The sequence below is a fragment of the Gavia stellata genome, chromosome 23 (genome assembly GCF_030936135.1).
Source record: "Gavia stellata isolate bGavSte3 chromosome 23, bGavSte3.hap2, whole genome shotgun sequence".
In the NCBI taxonomy this organism is placed as follows: Eukaryota; Metazoa; Chordata; class Aves; order Gaviiformes; family Gaviidae; genus Gavia; species Gavia stellata.
This window is the reverse complement of record NC_082616.1, coordinates 12,303,176-12,321,302: the sequence shown is the minus strand read 5'-3', so window position 1 is coordinate 12,321,302 and position 18,127 is coordinate 12,303,176. Positions and strand designations below refer to the sequence as shown.

The 18,127-nt window shown below is 63.9% G+C and overlaps 1 protein-coding gene across 1 annotated transcript; it reads right to left on the bottom strand.

The window, feature by feature from the left end:
- Nucleotides 1-6,611: 6,611 nt before the first annotated feature.
- Nucleotides 6,612-8,693, bottom strand: FOXA2 (forkhead box A2). The gene is given in 8 exon segments (XM_059828596.1): nucleotides 6,612-6,731; nucleotides 6,733-7,287; nucleotides 7,289-7,330; nucleotides 7,332-7,511; nucleotides 7,513-7,542; nucleotides 7,544-7,620; nucleotides 7,711-7,981; nucleotides 8,607-8,693. Coding segments are annotated over 8 exon segments (1,362 nt in total).
- Between the last annotated feature and the right edge of the window lie 9,434 nt (nucleotides 8,694-18,127).

The window sequence follows — 18,127 nt, the reverse complement described above, 5'->3', positions numbered from 1 at the left end:
TTCCGCGGGCCGCTGCCCCGCACCCCAGCGCACCCGCGGCCGCCAGCGACCCCCGCTCCGCGCGGGGGGTGAGAGCAGGGCCCCCGCCCGCCCCCCCCCCCCGAGGAGCCGCCTCCGCGGCATTTGCGTTTTTTAAAAACTTTTTCTTTTTTTTATTTCTTTTTTTTTTTTCTTTTTACATGCAATTTCACGCCCGGCTGCACCTGCAAACATAACGGCCCGGCGGAGCCGCCGCCCCCGGCCCCCCCGCCGGCGCCGCGCCGCCCGAGCCGCTGCCCCGCCGGCGGCCGAGCCCCGCGCCCGCCCCGCCGCCTGCCCGGCCCGGTGCCGCTGCCAGGCTCGGCCGCGCCCTCCCCGGAGCCCTGCGGCCTGGGGGCGCCGGGCCCTGCGGGCAGCAGCGGCTTGAGCAGACCGCTGCCCGTCTTTCCGTCCGTCCCGCCGTTAACCACCCACCCTTCCATCCGCCCACTTATCCATCCATCCCTGCCTCTGTGCATCTACCCATCCACCCAGCCCTACACCCAGCCCTGCATCCATCCCGCCATCCTTCCGTCCCTGCATCCCTCCATCCCCACATCCCTCCAGCCCTCCATCCCCACATCCCTACATCCCTCCAGCCCTCCATCCCGCTGTCCCTTCATCCCTCCGTCCCTGCATCCCTCCGTCCCTGCATCCTGCATCCCTCCATCCCCACATCCCTCCCAGCCCTCCAGCCCTCCATCCCGCTGTCCCTTCATCCCTCCGTCCCTGCATCCCTCCATCCCTGCATCCCTGCATCCCTCCATCCCCACATCCCCACATCCCTCCAGCTCTTCCAGCCCTCCAGCCCTCCATACCTGCATCCCCTCCATCCCCGCATCCCTACATCCCTCCAGTCCTCCATCCCTCCGTCTCGCTGTCCCTTCACCCCTGCATCCCTCCATCCCCACATCCCTCCATCTCTCCAGCCCTGCATCCCTCCATCCCTGTATCTCTCCGTCCTTCAGCCCTTCCTCCATCCCTCCCGACACGGATCCCTGCATCCCTCCCTCCATCCCTGCATCCCTGCATCCCTCCATCCCTCCGTCCCTCCAGCCCTCCCGACGCGGATCCCTCCATCCCTCCCCTCCGTCTCCCCACCCGTTCACACCCGCCCAAAACGGCGTCCCGGGCCCGATGCCGCCTTTCCCCGTCCCTCACGGGCGCGATTCGCGCCCCCGGCCCTGCCCGGGCATCGCCCCCCGCACCGCCCCGGGAGCGCGGCCGGGTGGCGGCCCCGGCCCCGGCCCCGGCCCCGCCAGAACGGCCTCCGCTCGCCTGCGCAGAGCCGAGCCGCGGGCTGCGGGGGGGCCGCGGAGCCGGCGCCCCTGGGGACAGCAGCCCGCGGGACACCAGCGCTGCTTGGAGGGTGACCGGGGGAAAAAACCCCAAGCCCGGCGTGCGGGCTCCCGGCTGCGAGCGGGCTCGGCGTTGGGGCTGGGGCTTTCCCCCTTCCCTTTTCATTTTTTTCTCTCTTTTTTTTTTTGGTCTTTTTTTGTTTTTCCCCAATAAAAATAACCACCTACCAAATTCACCTCTCCCCCCGGCCGCCCTCCCCCGGCTCCGTCGGGAAAGGAGAACTATTTCGCTGGCCGCCGTGGGAGCCCGAGCCTGAAAAACCACCGCAGCGAAGAGGGAGAAAAAAATAACCGCGAAGCTCAGCTCCTCGCGCCCGAAACCCGCCGGCGCCCGCTGGGAGCTCCGCTGGCGACGGGGCCGGCCCGTAAATAAGGAGCCGGCAGAGTCCGCATCCTCCTTTAATATTGACTCTTTTGAAGGTTAGGCAGGGCAGAGGTAACAAACTTTGCACCTTTTTTTTTTTTTTTTCCTCCTCCCCTCTTCCATCCTCTTCCCTACCTGGTTTTATGTGGTTTCTGGATTAACCTAGCGCGGAGCAGAAGCGGACTTTACCGGCCCGAAATACAGGATTAGGACTATTTCTAGAAGAAAGAGGATAGTGTGAACCGCCTTTTAGCCTGCAATAGTCTAAAGCTAAGAAATTACAGCTTGTAAAATAGGTCCCCATCAGTTTCCCAGGAGACGAGTTAAGCCCTACTTGGGTGTTCCAGCTCTTTTTAGAACCGGCAATAATTAGACTCATCTCACCCCCGAGCTGTCCGGTGCTGGGCTGGGGGGGGTTAAATCACCAATAAACGCGCTCCTGCCGCCGCGCCGGCCGGCGGGCGCGGGCGGGGCGGGCAGAGCCGGCGGCTGCGGCCCCCGCCGCTGCCGGGGCCGGGCTGGGGGGCGCGGGCAGCGAGCCCCGCTTTTGCGGCGGGGGCTCCGCCGGCCGGCTGCCGGCTGTGCCATCTTCTTTGTGCTTTGATGTCTTTTTGAGCCGTCGCTGCATGTCATTAGGGGCAACGAACGAACTAAAAAGCGGTGCCTTTCCCCACCCCACCCCGTCCCCGCGCCCCCGCGGAAGGGAAAGCCGGGGGACAAAAAATGGAAGCACCGCAGGTGAGGGGAGCGGCCGGAGAGCGGGGCTGCTGCGGGGGGCTCGGGCCGGCGGCTGCGGGGGCCGCGGAGTGGGCCCAGCCCGGGCCCCCCCCGCCCGCAGCCGTCGGGAGGCCAGCCGCTCCCCGCCCGCCACGTACAGCCCGGCTTGGGGGGGAACCGGGGGCCCGGCGCGGAGCCCAGCGCTCCGCCCGCGGGCCAGCCGGGGAACCGCCGGCCCGGCCCGCGGGGACACGGGGGGGCCGGGAGGGGGGCCGGGGGGTGCTCGGCGGGCAGGAGCCGGGAAAAAGCCAGGCGGGGGGGCGGCGGGCAGGGAGGGCGGGTGCCCCCCCCCCCCCCCCCCCCCCGCAGGCACCGGCGCACCGGGGAGCGGGGGGGGGGCCGCCCGGCGCGCCGCTGCGGGCTGCTGGGCGGGGTGGCGCGGGGCTGAGGCGCTCCGCCCGTCCCGCTCGGGCCGGGGAGGGATGCTCCGGGGTGCCGCGGGGCCGGGGCCGGGCCCTGCCCCACTCGCGTCGCCCTCCCCCGCGCGGGCGACAGGCGTTTAATGAGAAGTAATTGGCGGGGCGCGGAGAGCTGCATTAACGAGCGGCCGGGCTGTTATGAATTATTTGAGGGCCCATTAGCCGCCGCGCGCGGCCCCGCTCGCCGGGGGAGATTGTCACCTGCCACAGCACGCGGGGGCCGCGGACACGCGCGCGCACGACGCCCGCACTATCCCCCGCTCCTGTCCTCAGCCTCCCCGGGCCCGGCTACCGCGGCCCGCCCCGGCGGCGGGAGCGGGGAGCCGGTCCCCGGGGCTCACGTTCCGCCCCCCCGCCCCGGGCCCTACAGCCCCCGCGGGGAAGCATCCCGCGGGCCGCCGCCCCGCTCCTTCCCCGCGTGGGCGATGCCACTCGTGTCCGTGGCCCGGTGCGGGCGCGCAGAGCGGCCCAGCCTCGGGAAGGGCCGCCGTCGCCGCCGAAGCTCCCGTTTTCCCCGGTATCGGGGAAATACGGGTGGGTGGGGAAATTTCGCCCCCCCCCCGTTTTTTTTGCCCACGCGGGGTGCGGGCAGCCCGGCCGTGCCCTGCCCGCCCGCACCGGGCACCGGCACCGGGCAGCGGCAGCGGCGCTTTCCCGGTGTCACGGACACGGGAGAAATGCCCCTCCGCGGGGCGGACACGGCGTGGTGGCGCTCCCAGCTCGGAACAAAAGAGTGGCCGGGGAGGACAACGAGGGGGGGAGAGAGGGGGGGAATAAAAGGCAAAACCAAAAATAACAAGACGTGGAAAAACCAAGCGGCCGCCCTCGGGGGGCGCGGGGAGAAGGGCGGGAGCCCGGTCCCGCACGGCCCCGTCCCTCTCCCGGCCTCCGCCGGCCGAGCCACAACGACTCCCCCCCCTCAGCGGGGGGCTCCGGGCCCGAAACGGGCCGGAACGGGCGCTCCGGGCCGGGGCCGGTCCCCGCCGCACCCCGCTCCTGCTCGGTTGCCCCCCCCCGCGCCCCCACCGGGCGCCCCCTCTCCTTCTCCCCCCCCCCCCCCCCACCCGCCCGGCGCCGCGCTTCTCTCTGCCGCAACGGCCCCCGCGGCGCGGAGCCGGTGGGGTCGGGACCCCCCCAAGAGCAGCCGCCCCCCCCCCCCCCCGCGCCCCGGCCGGGCCGCCCCCCCGCGCCCCCCCCCCGGCCCCGGGGCGAGCGGAGGAAGAGGAGGCGGCGAGGGGCGGGAGAGGCGCCGGCGGCGGGGAGCGGGGACGGAGGGAGAAGCCGGAGGGAGCGGCGGGTGTCACCTACCTGCGCCCCGGCCGGCGGCCCGCTCTGCGGGAGCTGGAGCCATCCCTGCATTTATTGGAGCTGAAACGGTGCTACTGTTGACTTTAGCACAAAGCAAAGATTTCGCTGCCCGCTAGTTTAAAAATGAATATTTTACCAAGATATCGATCAGCTTTATAAAATTCAGTTAAGCACAATGGCTCAAAAGGAGAGCTGGGGGGGGAAAGGGAAGGGACGCAATATAATATCTGTGTAAATTTGCTGAAGTATGACGTGGTGTTGAAAGTTTACCCTCCTGGAATTTGGATCTAGATTCCCCCCCCCCCCCCTTTTTTTTTTTTTTTTGTTTACTGACTTTGTTTATTCACAGATCACGGTTGCTTAAACCGGCAGGAGCAGGATGCACTGGCAGTGCGGCTGGGGGGCGGGCGGCTTGCGCGGGGGGGGGGGAAGATGCCGGGGGTGTAAAGGACAAGAAATAACGTCTGGCGCGGGGGATTTTTCTCCCCCTCTTTGCCCCCTCTCCCTCCACTCCCCGTCCTTGCGTTTCGGCGTGAACCGGGCCAGAGGAAGGGGAAAATAAAAAAAAAAATAAAAAAAAAGGCGGGGGGGGGACCTGCTGGGGGAGCGGGCAGCCAAACGGCCCCGCCGGGCCGGGCCCGGGGCCGGAGCGGGGCAGCGGCCGCGCAGTCCCGCCGCCCCGCTCCCCGAACCCGCGGCACCCCCGCGCCCGTGCTCCTTCCCCGCGGGAGCCTTTTATGTGCTAATGACACACATTGCATGCCTTGGTTGACAACGTGTGTGTCCTTGCCGTATAGAGACGGACAGATTTCTGGCTGGATCCCTGTTTTGTTTTTGGGAGGGTTTTTTTTTTTTCCCCTCTCCCCCCCCCCCCGCCCCTTTCCCCTTTTCTCTTCCCGCGGACAATGCGGAATTTTAAGAAGGATTTGAATGTTATTTCGGAAAGCAACATCTACGACTGCCGTAAACGCGTGGGAAAAACAACAAGTGGTCGGGAAGACGGGCAGGGTATTTACGGCGGGGGAAATAAATGAAACCGAGCCCGGCCGGGCTGCCCGGGGGTGTCGGTGGGGCGGCCGGGGGGCTCCGGGGCCGGGCGTGAGGCTCGGGGCGGCCGGGGGGGGGTCAAAGGCAAAATCAAGAGCCCTCCGCTTTTTCGCCGCCGGTTTATCCCCCCGCGGAGGCAGCGGGGAGAGCCCCCGGCCCGCCCGGGGAGGGCAGGGCTGCGCTGGCCCCTCCGAGCCCCGGCCCCCCCCGGTTAACCCTGCCCGGTGCTGGCGGGGCCGGGGGTCCGGCCGGCCGCGCTGCTCCGTCCGGGGCGCCGGGGGCGGGGGCTTCGCTCCCCCGAGGGAAAGGGGGTCCCCGACCCCCGGGCTCTGCGGGGGGCACAGCGGCTGCCGACCCCCGGGCCGCCCCTCTCCGCCCCCCCCGGGCTGGCTCCGCACCGGGCCGAGCCCCTCCGGGGGGAACGGGCGGGGGAGCTGCGGGCCGGCACCGCAGCCGTCGGGGCGGCACGGCCGGGGGCAGCGGCGGGGCCCGGCGGAACAGAGATGCAGGGGGAGGAAAACCGCCGAAAACACTTTAATATAGTTCTGTGAAAATCTGGCTAGTCGCTACCAGAATACACATTTATAAGCCATAAATAAAGCATACAGAAACGATAAATTAATCAGATCCAAGTAGTTTTACTCTCCCGGTAACATCAAGCGTTTGTTTCAATTACAACGATCTATCCTGACTTTTTTTTTTTTTATTTTTAATTTTTTTTTCCGTAGTATTTTTTTTTTTTCTCTTCCCCCCCCCCACCCCTCTTTTCCCCTTTTTACAACGTTACAAGACTTTTGGTCCTCGGATTCAAAACTAGCATGGGTTTCACACTGAAGGAGGGTTTTGTTTTGTTTGTGAGTTTTTTTTCCCCCGTCACTTCCACACAAAAAAATAGATATATTTATACCTCCTTGCGACGACGACAACGAAAAAAAAAAAATAAGCCCAACAGAAACCCCCCTCCTCTCCCCGTCCCCTCGCCCCCAACCCGCCCCTCCCCACACAAAACAAACCACCCCGCAAGGCAAAACCAAGGGAATCGCAGCCCCCCCGTGCACGGGTGGCTTTGCGCCGGGGGGGGCGGGGATGACCAACACGCCTGCCCCTTGGCGCGGGCCGAGATGCTTGCGAGACACACGGCTGCTGTTTCCCGAACGGATGCAAACATCTGGAGCCAACGGAAAAAAAAAAAAATAGATATATATATATGTATATATGTACCGTGCTCGACAGCGTTCATAGTCCATCGCTCTGCTAGGGGGCTAGCGGGGGCCGGGGGGCTTTCCCCCCTCGCCCGGGGAGGGTCTCCCCTCGCCCCTTTTAGGAGGAGTTCATGATGGGCCGGGAATACACACCTTGGTAGTAAGAAGTCTCTCCGGCTAAAGGGGAGGACTCTAAGCCGGTTTTGTTCGTTACGGGCCCCATGGCCAGGCTGCCGGGCTATGGGCGAGGCGTAGCCCGAGTAGTGCATCACCTGCTCGTAGGCCTTCAGAGTCCATTTTGTGGTGGTGGTGGTGGAGTGGTGGTGGTGAGGGTGGTGGTGCTGCTGCTCCGAGGAGGACATCAGGTTGTTGATGGAGAAGGGGTGGTTGAAGGGCGTAGTGGTGCTCGGGCTTGAGGTGTGGGCGTCGTGGGGCAGGCCGGCGTGCGGGGGGGGCCAGGATGGTGCTGGGCTGGGGAGGGCCGCCGGCTCCCCGGGGCTCAGCCCCGGCGTGCCCTTCAGGTCGGCCAGGGCGCGCTTGTGGTCCTGGCACGGCGAGGCGCTGGCCGGGGGACTCGGCACCGGTCCGAGCCCTCGGAGCCCCCCGAGGAGCTTGCCACTCCCCCAGGGGCTGGCTGGGGGGCTGCCCGGGCCCCTTCTTGCCCCCGCCGCCCGCCCCGACCGCCCGCTCCCGCCGCCGCTGTCCTTGGCGGCCAGCTGCTTCTCGCACTTGAAGCGCTTCTGGCGGCGCAGGTAGCAGCCGTTCTCAAACATGTTGCCCGAATCGGGGTGCAAGCGTCCAGAAGGAGCCTTTGCCCGGCTTGTCCGGGGAGCGGGGGCACCTTGAGGAAGCAGTCGTTGAAGGAGAGCGAGTGGCGGATGCTGTTCTGCCAGCGCTGCTGGTTCTGGCGGTAGAAGGGGAAGAGGTCCATGATCCACTGGTAGATCTCGCTCAGCGTCAGCATCTTGTTGGGCGACTGCTGGATGGCCATGGTGATGAGGGAGATGTAGGAGTATGGGCGGCTTGGCGTGCGTGTAGCTCCGCCGGTTAGGTCTTGGGGTCCCGCGAGCGGTTGAGGTTGGATTGCCCGTAGATGGGGCTCATGGAGTTCATGTTGGTGTAGGGGGGTCAGGGCGTTCATGGAGCCCGCTTGGCCCCCCCATGGGGCTCATGCTGGGGCTCAGTGTGAGCGCCCATCCCCGCCACGCCGGCCGAGCCCATGCCGGGCATGGCCCCCGTCATGGGGCTCATGCTGGGGCTCAGGTGAGCGCCCATCCCCGCCACGCCGGCCGAGCCCATGCCGGGCATGGCCCCCGCGCCCGGGGACATGCCGGTGAGCGAGGGGCTCATGCCCGTGTTGGCGTAGGACATGTTCATGGAGGTGGCAGCCGTCATGTTGGCCGTGGTGCTCATGGCCGACATGGTCATGTACGTGTTCATGCTGTTCATGCCCAGCCCCGCGTTCATGTTGGTCACCGAGGAATAGCTCTGCAGGGGCAAGCGAGAGAGAGGAGGGAGATTGGGGGGGGGGGGACGGGGAGGAGGCAAGGGGGTAGCCCCGTCGGGGACGCGGCAGCCCGGCGAGCGGGGAGCCGGGGGGGGACACCCCCAGCCCAGCCCGGATCGCCGCCGCCGGCGAGAGCCTCCGCAGCCCCGGGGCTCCGCGCCCGCGGGGCGGGAAGGGTTAAATCCCGGGCGGGGGGCTTGTTTTTCTCGTTAATGAAAACAAATATATATCTATTAAAAAAGAGACGGGACGGCAGCGAGGTCGGCGGACCCGTCCTGGAAAGCGGAGCTGGAGGCAGGGGAAGGGACATCCCTGCCCGCAGCCAGAAAAATACCTGGGGGGGGACGGAAAAAAGAGCGAGCCGCCGCCCGGCAGCAGCCCGCTGCCCGCGCCCCCCGGGCCCCCCACCCGCGCTGCCCCCGCGCTCCGCCGCGCCCCTGCCCGCGCCCGGCGCAGCCCTGCCCGCAGCGCAGCCAGCGGGGAGCCCCGAGCCGGCACCGGGCGCCCCAGTTCGCCTTCTCCCGGGGCTGGCACGGCGGGGGGACCCCGGCCGGGGCCGGGGCGGGCCGGGGCGGGGGGCGGCGGAGCCCCGGCCCCCCTCCTTACCTCGGGCTCCCCGTAGTAGTTGCTCCAGTCCGTGTGCTCATGGCCTTCCATTTTCACCGCTCCCAGCATACTGGAAGTGGAGTGCATGGCAGTTTAAAATTTAACAGCCACAACAAACGACGACAGAGAGCAACCCAAAAAAAAAAAAAAAAAAAAAAAAAAAAAAAGTCCCCAGCCCTCCCTCCCCTCCGTCGGAGCCTCTGGAGGAGGAGGAAGAGGAGGGAGGGAGGAAGGGGGGGGGGGAACGGAGCGGCGCTGGGGCTGGGGTTTTTTTTTTTTCGCTGCTGCTCCTTGGGTGGGTTTTCGCAGTGCTTCGCGGCGAAGAGTCGCCCGGAGGCGATGGAGGAGCCGGAGGAGGAGGAGGGAGGAGGGAGGAAGAAGAGGAGGAGGAGGACAAGTGCTGCAGTGACATGCGTGCTCGAAAGATATAGCACGGAGCGGCCGGGCGAGCCTCCAATCCCCAGGTCCTCGGCTGCCCATTTGAATAATCAGCTCACACCTAGGCGGGAGCGGCTCCTCCGCGGCCCCCCGCGCACCTATCCGCACCCCGCCGCCGAGCACGGGGGGCCCGGCAGCACCCCGGGGCGCCGGGACGCCCCCCCCGCCCCCCGTACCCGGCTTCCCCCCCGACTTTGCAGGGGGATCCCGTGGGAGCCCATTTCCATCACACCCCCCCGCCCCGGGCAGCCCCGACGGGAGCCGACCTCCCCCCCGCAGCCCCGCCGGGAGCTGTGCCCCCCCCGCAGCCCCGCGGGGGCAGCTCCCAGCCCAGCCCCACGCACCTTTGCTCCCCGCGGCGGCTCGGCGGAGCCCCCGGCCCCGGGCTCAGGCCGCCGCCCGCCCGGCCGTGCCGCGGCTCTGCCCCGTCGGCGGGCGCGGCAGCCGCCGCTCCGGCTCTTCCCGGGCTCCGGCTCAGGTACCTACAACAAATCGGTAACTAAAACAAACAGGGAGGGCGGGGGGGGGGGCGGCGCGGGAGAAGCGCCCGTCGGGGCCCGGGGGCTCCCCCGGCGCCGGGCCGGGCGCTGCGGGGGCCCGGTGGGCGCCGTCGGGGCAGCGCCGCCGCTCCCGCTGCCGAGGCGCCCGGCAGCCTGGGAGGGGGGAAAGGAGGAAGGAAGGACGGACAGACGGACGACAGAAATCAGCCGGCTCCGAAACCCGCCCGGCTCCGCCGCCCGCCCCATCGGCGCTGCGGGCACGTCGGCTCCCGGCGGGGTCCCGCCGGCGGAGGGGGACCGAGCGCGGGCCCCTCCCGGCAGGAGGGCGCGGGGGGCTTCCCTCCACCTCCACACGCCCCCCGGGCCGGGGCCATGCCCCCCCCGGCAGCAGCCCTGCCTGCCCCCCCCCCGCGCACGGCCCCGGCCGCCTGCACCGCGCCGGGGCTTCGGCTCTGCCCGTGTCACGGATCCCCGCCGATCCCCGCCCCCCTTCAAAACAGCCCCAGAAACCGCCGATTTTTTCGTTCATTTATTTACTTCCGTATGTGTCGCTCCCCAGCGGGGGGAAAAAGCCCCAAACCATGGCCCGGCGGAGGCTGGCGGCACTTTCCCGCTGCCGGCGCACGGCCGGCGGAGAGCAGGCTTTCCCCCCGCCCGGGAGGGACCCGACACCCCCCGCCGGCCTCAGCCCCGCGCTCCAGCACCCTCCGCAGCCACGGCCAAGCGAAAACGCCCCCCGGCGCCGGGAGGGCACGCTCCTATCGCGATAGCCGCCGCGACAGCGGCAGCCCGCCTCCCCCCCCCCCCCCCAGCCCGTTTCTGCCCGCATTTAGGGGATCGGGGGGGTGGTCGGGGCATGACCCGCGGGGGGCTGCCCCCGCCGGGAGGGGGGACCCCCAAAAGCGAGGGGAGCGGCCGCGCCCCCGCCGGGAGGGGCCCGTCCCGCCGGCTAAAAGCGGTGGCGGGGCGCCCCCTGTCGCCTGCTGTGCCCGGGTCCGCCGGGCCGGGGGGGGGGGGGGACCCCCGGGGGCCGCCGTGCGGGGGCCGCATCCCCCGGGGCGGGGGGCTCAGGCCAAAGGGCTCAGTCCCGCTCGTCACGCAGGAGGCGAGAGGCTGTTCCGCGGGGGGAGCACCCTGCCCGCGCCGGGTGCCTTCTGTTCACCCCCAGAGCCCCCGCCCCGGGGTGAAAGGGGCTCCTGGGCTAGGCGCACCCCGCGTCCGACTTAGCGCAGCCCCAGACAGGACTCTGCGACCTAATGCATCTCCACAGAGCACTTTGCTCCGTTGGAGTAGCAGCCAAAAGGCTCAGGAAGGGGGAATTCAGGGAGAACTCAGGAAAATTAGCAACGTGGCTGCTGGACACGACGAACATCAGCAGTTCAAAGATCCCGTCCGTTCAGCTCCCCGCTTGCAGCTGACTTCAGCCGATTAGGGTGAGGTGTGGTTAGCTTGAGCATCGTTTTTTCCCTCTGAACACGAGGTGCGGGAGGCGAGCGTGTGTTTTCAGCAAGGCTGGCTTTGGTACGGAAGTTCCCGGCGAGCTCCACGGGAGGAGGAGAGAGGCCGTAACGAGAATTTCCCCGTGCAACGAACTCATCCACCTTCAGGCCTTCGTCCTGCAGCGGCACAGATGTTGGCGCGCTCTGAGCACATCTGGCACCTCAGCATGAGGAGCGGTGGGAGGCTAATGCGCACCCGGAGCTCTGCGGGCCCCGGTCTCCCACCGCTCTTTATGAAGCGCCGTTTCAGGTCAGCAGGGCTGTGAATTTTGTTGCCACCAAAGATGAGGTTTTTCTACCTCTCGCCACCCCCCTGTGCGTGGACTGGAAGCTGCGGAGTGGCAAAGGAGAGTGGCTTTCACGGGAGTCCTGTTCGCTTGGGTTTTGACCCAAAACGCTCACTTGAGGCCACCCCTCAGCTAGAGAGGACGTTCCTACTCTGGTGGCTTGAGCCCCGACCCTTAAATCCAGCTTCGCCTTCTTGGTCTGCTATTGCACTAGTGCACTGACTGTCCCACGATCCAAGCCTCTCGCCCTACCCAGGACGTGAAGGACCTTCCACGCAGCATGTGTTGGATGAGGAGCTCTCCCCATCCAACACGTCCCCTGTCTCACAAGGAACGGTGGCGTCCCTCCCAGTCCGCGTGCCCAGAGCGTCCTTGGTGTGCGCATCTTGGGGACGTGGTGCCGAGGGTGAAGTACAGCAACCACGGCCTCCTGCTCAGACAAAGGCTTTGTCTCTGTGACGCAAGGACACGCGCTTCCTGAGCTCCGCAGGCATTTGCATTCAGAAACGTGGCCAGGCAAAGACGGCGGCTTGTCTGGAGGTGGCTGGATGTGGGACCAGCCCAGGAGGCAGCGATGGGGATCTCCGCTCCGGTAAATAACCCGGGTCCTGCAGCTGCCACCTCCTTCTCCCTTCCTTCACAAGGGCAGGCTTCCATGCCGCTAGCCTGAGGAAACCTGCTAAAGTTAGTGTCTCTTAAGAGAGCAGAAAAAAATACATATGCTGGCCTTGTAAGAAACATTTTTAAAAATACCTAGGATGATAAAAATTGAAAATTTTCAGCGGTGTCTTATTTAAACATACCTGGTTGGGTTACCGAGAAACACACCGGCATTTAAAAATTATTTCTTCTCTTTAATATTTAACTAATATTTATTTTAAATTTAGTTCTTAAATTACGTTCTTATTTGCATTAGAAGCCATGACTGGAGGAGCCACCTCTCCCTTCCCAGGGGCAGCGGGCCGGTGACCGGCGCGAAGCTGTGCCAGGAGCTGGGGCGCTTTTCGGCCGTCTCCATCCCTCGCAGCAACCATGACAGCAGCGAGCGCATCCCGCTCCCTCTTCCCCGGCGCTCCCAGGGACGGGCGCTTGCCCTGTGCAGCCGCCTGGCTTGCAATGGCAATTTCGTGTACGGCCAGGGCAGCGCAGGGCATGGCTGGGAGCGGGGGGATGCTTCTGAGCTGAGACCCATGGCCGGGCTTCGGTGGCAAGCGAGCGGGCGAGCACGTAACCGCAGCCGGAGGCCGAGCGGCGATGAACCGCGTGCCGTCAAGTGGGAGAGGGTGAAGTCCTGGTGCTGGCGTTGGTCTCCCCTGTGCCCCCACACCGCATAACCAGGCTGGTCTGTGGAAAGAAAATAGTAATAAAAAAAAAAGAACCCCTTAACTTGTTCTCGACAACAACCAGGGTAATTATCTCCCTTCTAGTGATAATTATCATAATTAATCCAATATAATGAACTCTCCCAATTGCACTGCTGTTTCAAAATAAATGCCTTGGCTTTTTTTTTTTTCTTTAATTGAGGAAGGGGCTCTCCTGTGAGACAGAAGCAGTCATTGCCCTCAAGAAGAGAGGCATTTCAATAGCAAGAAGCAAAAGGAGGCCGCAGATCTCGTTAGAGACAAAAGGCAACCGGCCTGCCAGGAAGGGCTACGGCCCGGCGCGCTTGTACGGTCCCACCACAATTACCGTCGGGATTTATCGAGGCCTTCCCCCGATAAGACATGAAAATGACGGCGGAATCCGTGCACAGAGGTACTCGAGGAAGAGGCGGGAGCGGCTGGGTCTGAGCCGGGGAGAGGGAATGGTGAAGGTGGAGCTGGGGCAGGGGAGCGGCCGTCGCCCCTGTGCCATGTGCTGCCTGTGGCACTCCCTCTCACTGGCTTTATCCCCAGTTTGTTCCTTTAGGATCCCTGGAAGGAGCTCTTTGTAAGGTGAAGGGGCTCTGCTGGGCTGGGACCATCCCCAGGAGCCATCACTCAGACAAGAAGGTCAACTGGAGGATGATGATGATGATGATGATGATGATGATGATGATGATGATTCACATTTCTGAATGGGGAAATATGCTGGAGAGAGGTTGAGCATCCTCACCAAAGCCCTCTGGGCGGTCCCATGGCAGAGCTAAGAGCCTGGCTCTCCAGCACGGCCTGATCCCAAGGTCACATTCAGTATCGGTTCGGTAAGGTGCGCCCGGGTCCCGCTCCTGAGGGTGCCTCCGGAGTTCCCGTAATTTCTGCGGGGCATGTCAGGAAACAATATCCCTCGCTCATTCAAGGATTCAGATGGGAACCATTGAAATAAGTGACATTCCGTGGTGGGGAGAGATTTTCCCCCATCCGCGGAGCTACCCACGCACTAAAACAGGCCGTCATCAGCTGCGGCACCACCGGGGAATTACCACAATTACACCGTATAATATTGACTTAACTATTTGAAGAACTCTACAGCCAAGTCTCTCCTAATTATATTCAACATTTAATGGGGCTTCTTAATTCATGAAAATGTTTTCCAAGGCTTTAACAAGGCTAACAAAGGAAGAGTCAGGAGTATGCAAAATTTTTGTAATTTTAATACCCGATCAAGAGCCCAAGGATATCTATCTTTTTCATACCGGAATGATATCCCCCGGTCCCAGGTTCTCAGGGACTCCATCGCAGACAAACTCATTTCATCCGCAAGCGCACCCGAGGATCCGGCCGGTCGGGACATGGCCAGCGCGGCTATTTTTGGCGAATTCAGTCCTCCAGGTGCTATTTTAACGTTCCTCCCCACTCTGTAATTATTCAACACGCCAGTGAAGGTAGCGAGTTGCTGGAATCGGTGGTTGGCACCACAAGGCAAAATAAAACCCTGGAAGTGCCTGAAGAATGTGCTGGGGGGGAAATAAAGTCCCATTATTGTCCCCTTCGGGGATGGAGGAGGTCCCCCCCGGCTCACCAGCGTCGGCGGGTTGCTTGGTGAGCGTTGGCACCGGTACCGATGGGGACACCGAGCTCCTGAGAAGCAACTGGGAAACCCAAGAGCATTTGCAAACAGCCCCGGGGTGCAACGACAGCCCAACGTAGGGACCTCGCTGGTCCACAGCACCCAGGGGTGGGGTGGTGGGCGCCGGTGGGACCACAGCTGCTGCGGAGCCCCGGCGGGGCTGCCGGCAGCGGGCATCTGCCACCGTGCAGGATGCGGGTATGGGCAAAAGCCCCCTCTGAGGATCCCACCCAGCAAAACGGTGCCTTCTGGAAAGGCTCTGAAGCAAAATAAACAGAGTGCATCTGCTGGGTGTTTACCGTGGCCCACGTGACGCTCTGGCGCTGGTTTTCTCCACCGGCACATTTTGCTGGGCAAACAAGATGCGCAGGCATCTGGAATGATGTCTGGGGGAGAGGGCTTGGTGGGAAAAACCTGGAGCTAACGGATTCATCCCGGCGCTGGGGGCGTGCGGGGCTGCTCCAGCTCCACTGCTTTCACACGGTGCGGGGAGAAGGAGGTGCTGAGGGAGATGCCCAGCCATGCTGGCTTTCCGCATCAAAAAAGAAAGGAAGACAAGAGAGTCTTCCTCGCCTCCCAGGAAAGTCCTGCCGTGGACGTTCTTGTTAGCTTCGTCCCCAAAGGCCCTGGCAGGCCGGGGACATTTCACCTGGCTGACCAAAGCATTCAGGTTTTGGTTTCATTCAGGAGAAATATTTTTTATGTTTAATTATCAGTTTCTGAAAACTGAAATGTCTTTGGTTCTACAATAAGAAAACAAACAGAAAAATTGAATATAGAGACTCCTCCCAAAACCCTCTGCTTTAAAAACTCCCTGTTATTTCCTAACAAAACCCCTTTCTGCTGGAAACCTTCCAGCCTGGCATAGTCTGAAGGTGCCTCAGTCCCCACAGAGACTGAGGGAGGAGGAACGCGGTGGCTTTCGTTACTGAGCGGGATAAAGCAACCCCACTGCAGCCCAAGGTGGTCCAGCGCATCGCCCAAGGTCCAGCCCATCGCCCCCATCACCTTACGTGGGGACCCAGTTACAAAAGACTTAACACGTCCCACAAAACCCAAGAGATATGACCAGCCAAACCAGTCGCTGGGGCATCCCGCTGTGCCCGAGCCCATCGGGAGCTGCCGCCGCGCAGCCTGCGGCAGGGGTGCAGCTGCATGGCCTCCGGCTGGAGAAGGGAGACGCGGGGACCGCAGGGCCCGAACCCCTACAGAGCCCACGATAACTGTGGAGGAACTGCGTCTGTGAACCCTCAAGCCGTGGACGAAGGGCGGTGGAAGGGGTGCTGTTGGTGGGGCCGGTGTCGGAGCAGGGGGACGGGAGCGTGCACAGGCTACCCGGGCTTTCGCATCGCGACGGGAGGCTGCTTGCCGAGGAGATCAATCCCCGACAGCTTCACTGAGGGCTCTGACGGACATTTATAGCCCTCTGAGTCATTACCGGCCTTGTTTAAACCAGTTATACCTGGCCAAGACCTTTAAAATAGCTTCATTTATACTGAAAGGCTCCTTTCGCGCGCGGCGGGTATAAATAGCAGGGCGAACCGCTCGGCGAGCGCGACGGCTCCTCCGAGCGCGGGGAGCGAGGCGGCACGCTTCGCTCAGAGCCTCTGCGTCACCCCCCTCTGCGCCACCCCCCATCCCCGCGGCTGCCGGGGGGTGCAGGGGGCCGGGGGAGCCCACCGCTCCCAGGGGACCCCGTCTCCCCGGGTGCCCCATCCGGAACCGGCAGCTCGCGGGAACGAGGTGTCCCTGGCAGAGCCACCAGCAAAACAGTCGGAGCGGAGATTTCTGCTCCGAAAAAACACAGGAGCTTGCCTGGGACTCAGACCCTGTCTGTGAGTCTGTGGTTCCTTGACCACTAATAGCAGCCCAGGATCACCCAATAAATCTGCTCGGGGTCGGCCGCGGGCGCATAAGCCCATTTCTGTGCGATGAGTGCGAGCGGGACGCAGAGCCTGCCCCGGGGCGAGGGGTTGGTGTTACCCGGTGGGGCGAGCCCCGGGGCTGCCAGGACATCCGTACCCCTGCCGCCGTGAGCTCGGCGCCGCCAAATTACGGTGGTGGTTTCGGTCCAGGATGGGCATCCCATCCCAGGGGCACCCACCGTTGCCATGGGCCAGTGACCCCCATCACTAGAGCTACGGGTTGCTGCCACCTGCAAGATCGTTTTAATGCCACCCCGCTCGTTTCCAGGCAAAAAATTTAATCTCGACCTGTGCTGTTAGGATCCAGGAAAGCTTTGACTGCATGATTGGCTTAACTTTTCCCAAACAAATGTTCATCTGGCTCGGTAATCCTTTCTTTCTGCTCAAAAAAAAATCTTTCCAATGAAAAAAAACCAACCTCAACTCGAGGACAAGCGTTGGGCACCTGCTCTCGGCCCCAAAAACGGCTGCAACGAGGCTGGTGGGAAATGGGGTTTTTTTTTAGGAAAGGCAGCCCAAGGCTGAGGCTGCCTGTCCCAGGTGGGACGTGCTGCCCGAGCTGCAACGCCCGCCGGCACGGCTCGTCCCAGCCAGGCTTTCTCCCAGGGGCTGGCTCCTGCGTGCTGCCGAGACCCTTTCCCCCCCGAAAACTAAGCCAGTGTTGCCCTCCAGGTAAAACTCTCATTCCTGTGGCCTTGGGGGGAAAAGCGCGGAGGCAGCAGAAGCATCCCCACCGAGGACCAGCACCTTAGCCAAGTCCGCAGCAGACGATCTTGTTTTGCCCCCTGCGACGGCAGCACGTACCAGGCAGCGGGCTGCTAAATAAAGTGCATTTAGGCTGCTAAATAAAGTGCATTTCCAAGGGAGAGCCGCTCTGCAGCGGGGATGGAAAAGCTCCGCTGAAGGCGGTGGCTCCGGCTCTCTCCAAACATTTCTCCCCCCTCGCTCTGATCTTTTTTTTCAGAGGAAGCATTGCCTAAATCAACACATGCCCGAGGAATGATTTTACATGGGTCGGACAGCACTTTCTGCTGGAAAACCTTCCAATCAGCTGCATTCACAAGCTGGGTTTATTTTTCACAGTTTTCTGAGTACGTTTTGTTTCGGTGCCAGAGTAAAGACCCGGAGGTACATACTTCAGCCCAACCTGTAACACCATCGTCGTCACTGGATTTCAGGGAGGAGAGGGCTCTGACCTACATTCGCAGCCCGGCCCGGGAAGGAGCCGGGGCATCCCTTAACCTCCCCGGAGCTGCCCTGCTTTGCGACGCGCGGGACCCTGCTTCTCCTCCCCTCCCCTGGGACGCGACGCTGGGCAGGGAGGGTTGAGCATCCCGGGCAGACGGGAAACCATCTGCCCCCTCCCCGAGCAGCCGCCGGGTGTTTTGCAGCCTCTAAAGCCCCGCTCGAGAGGGGAACGGCCAGGGTGGAACAAACTTAACCAGAGCTTTTTAAAGCTCTCCCACCTTCGCCTCCTCTCTTCCTCCGGGTAGGTGTCCCGGCGGCGGCAGAACAAGACGGCTACAGAAGGCTGCTGGAAGCCGTCAGCGCGAAATACACTGGGAGGCCTTTTTTTGCTTGGAAAATATTTCCCCGCCGCAGGCTGCGGTGACAGCAAACATTCCTGCCGGGGCTGGCGTGGGGAGGCATCACCCTGCGGCGCGGCTGGGGCGCCCGGGGCCGGCTCCGGGGCTGCCACCGCCCGCCGGCCCTTCACCGGGGTGCAGCAGCACCCGCCTGCCCGCAATCGCCGGCTGCCTCTCCCAGGGGAGCAGGGACCGCTGCAGACAAAGGCCTTTTATGCTTATGGGATTCGGGTTTGTTTTTTCAAAGGGGAGACGAGAGCAGCTCGCGTGTACCCCCAGCACGCGGGGCGAACCCTCG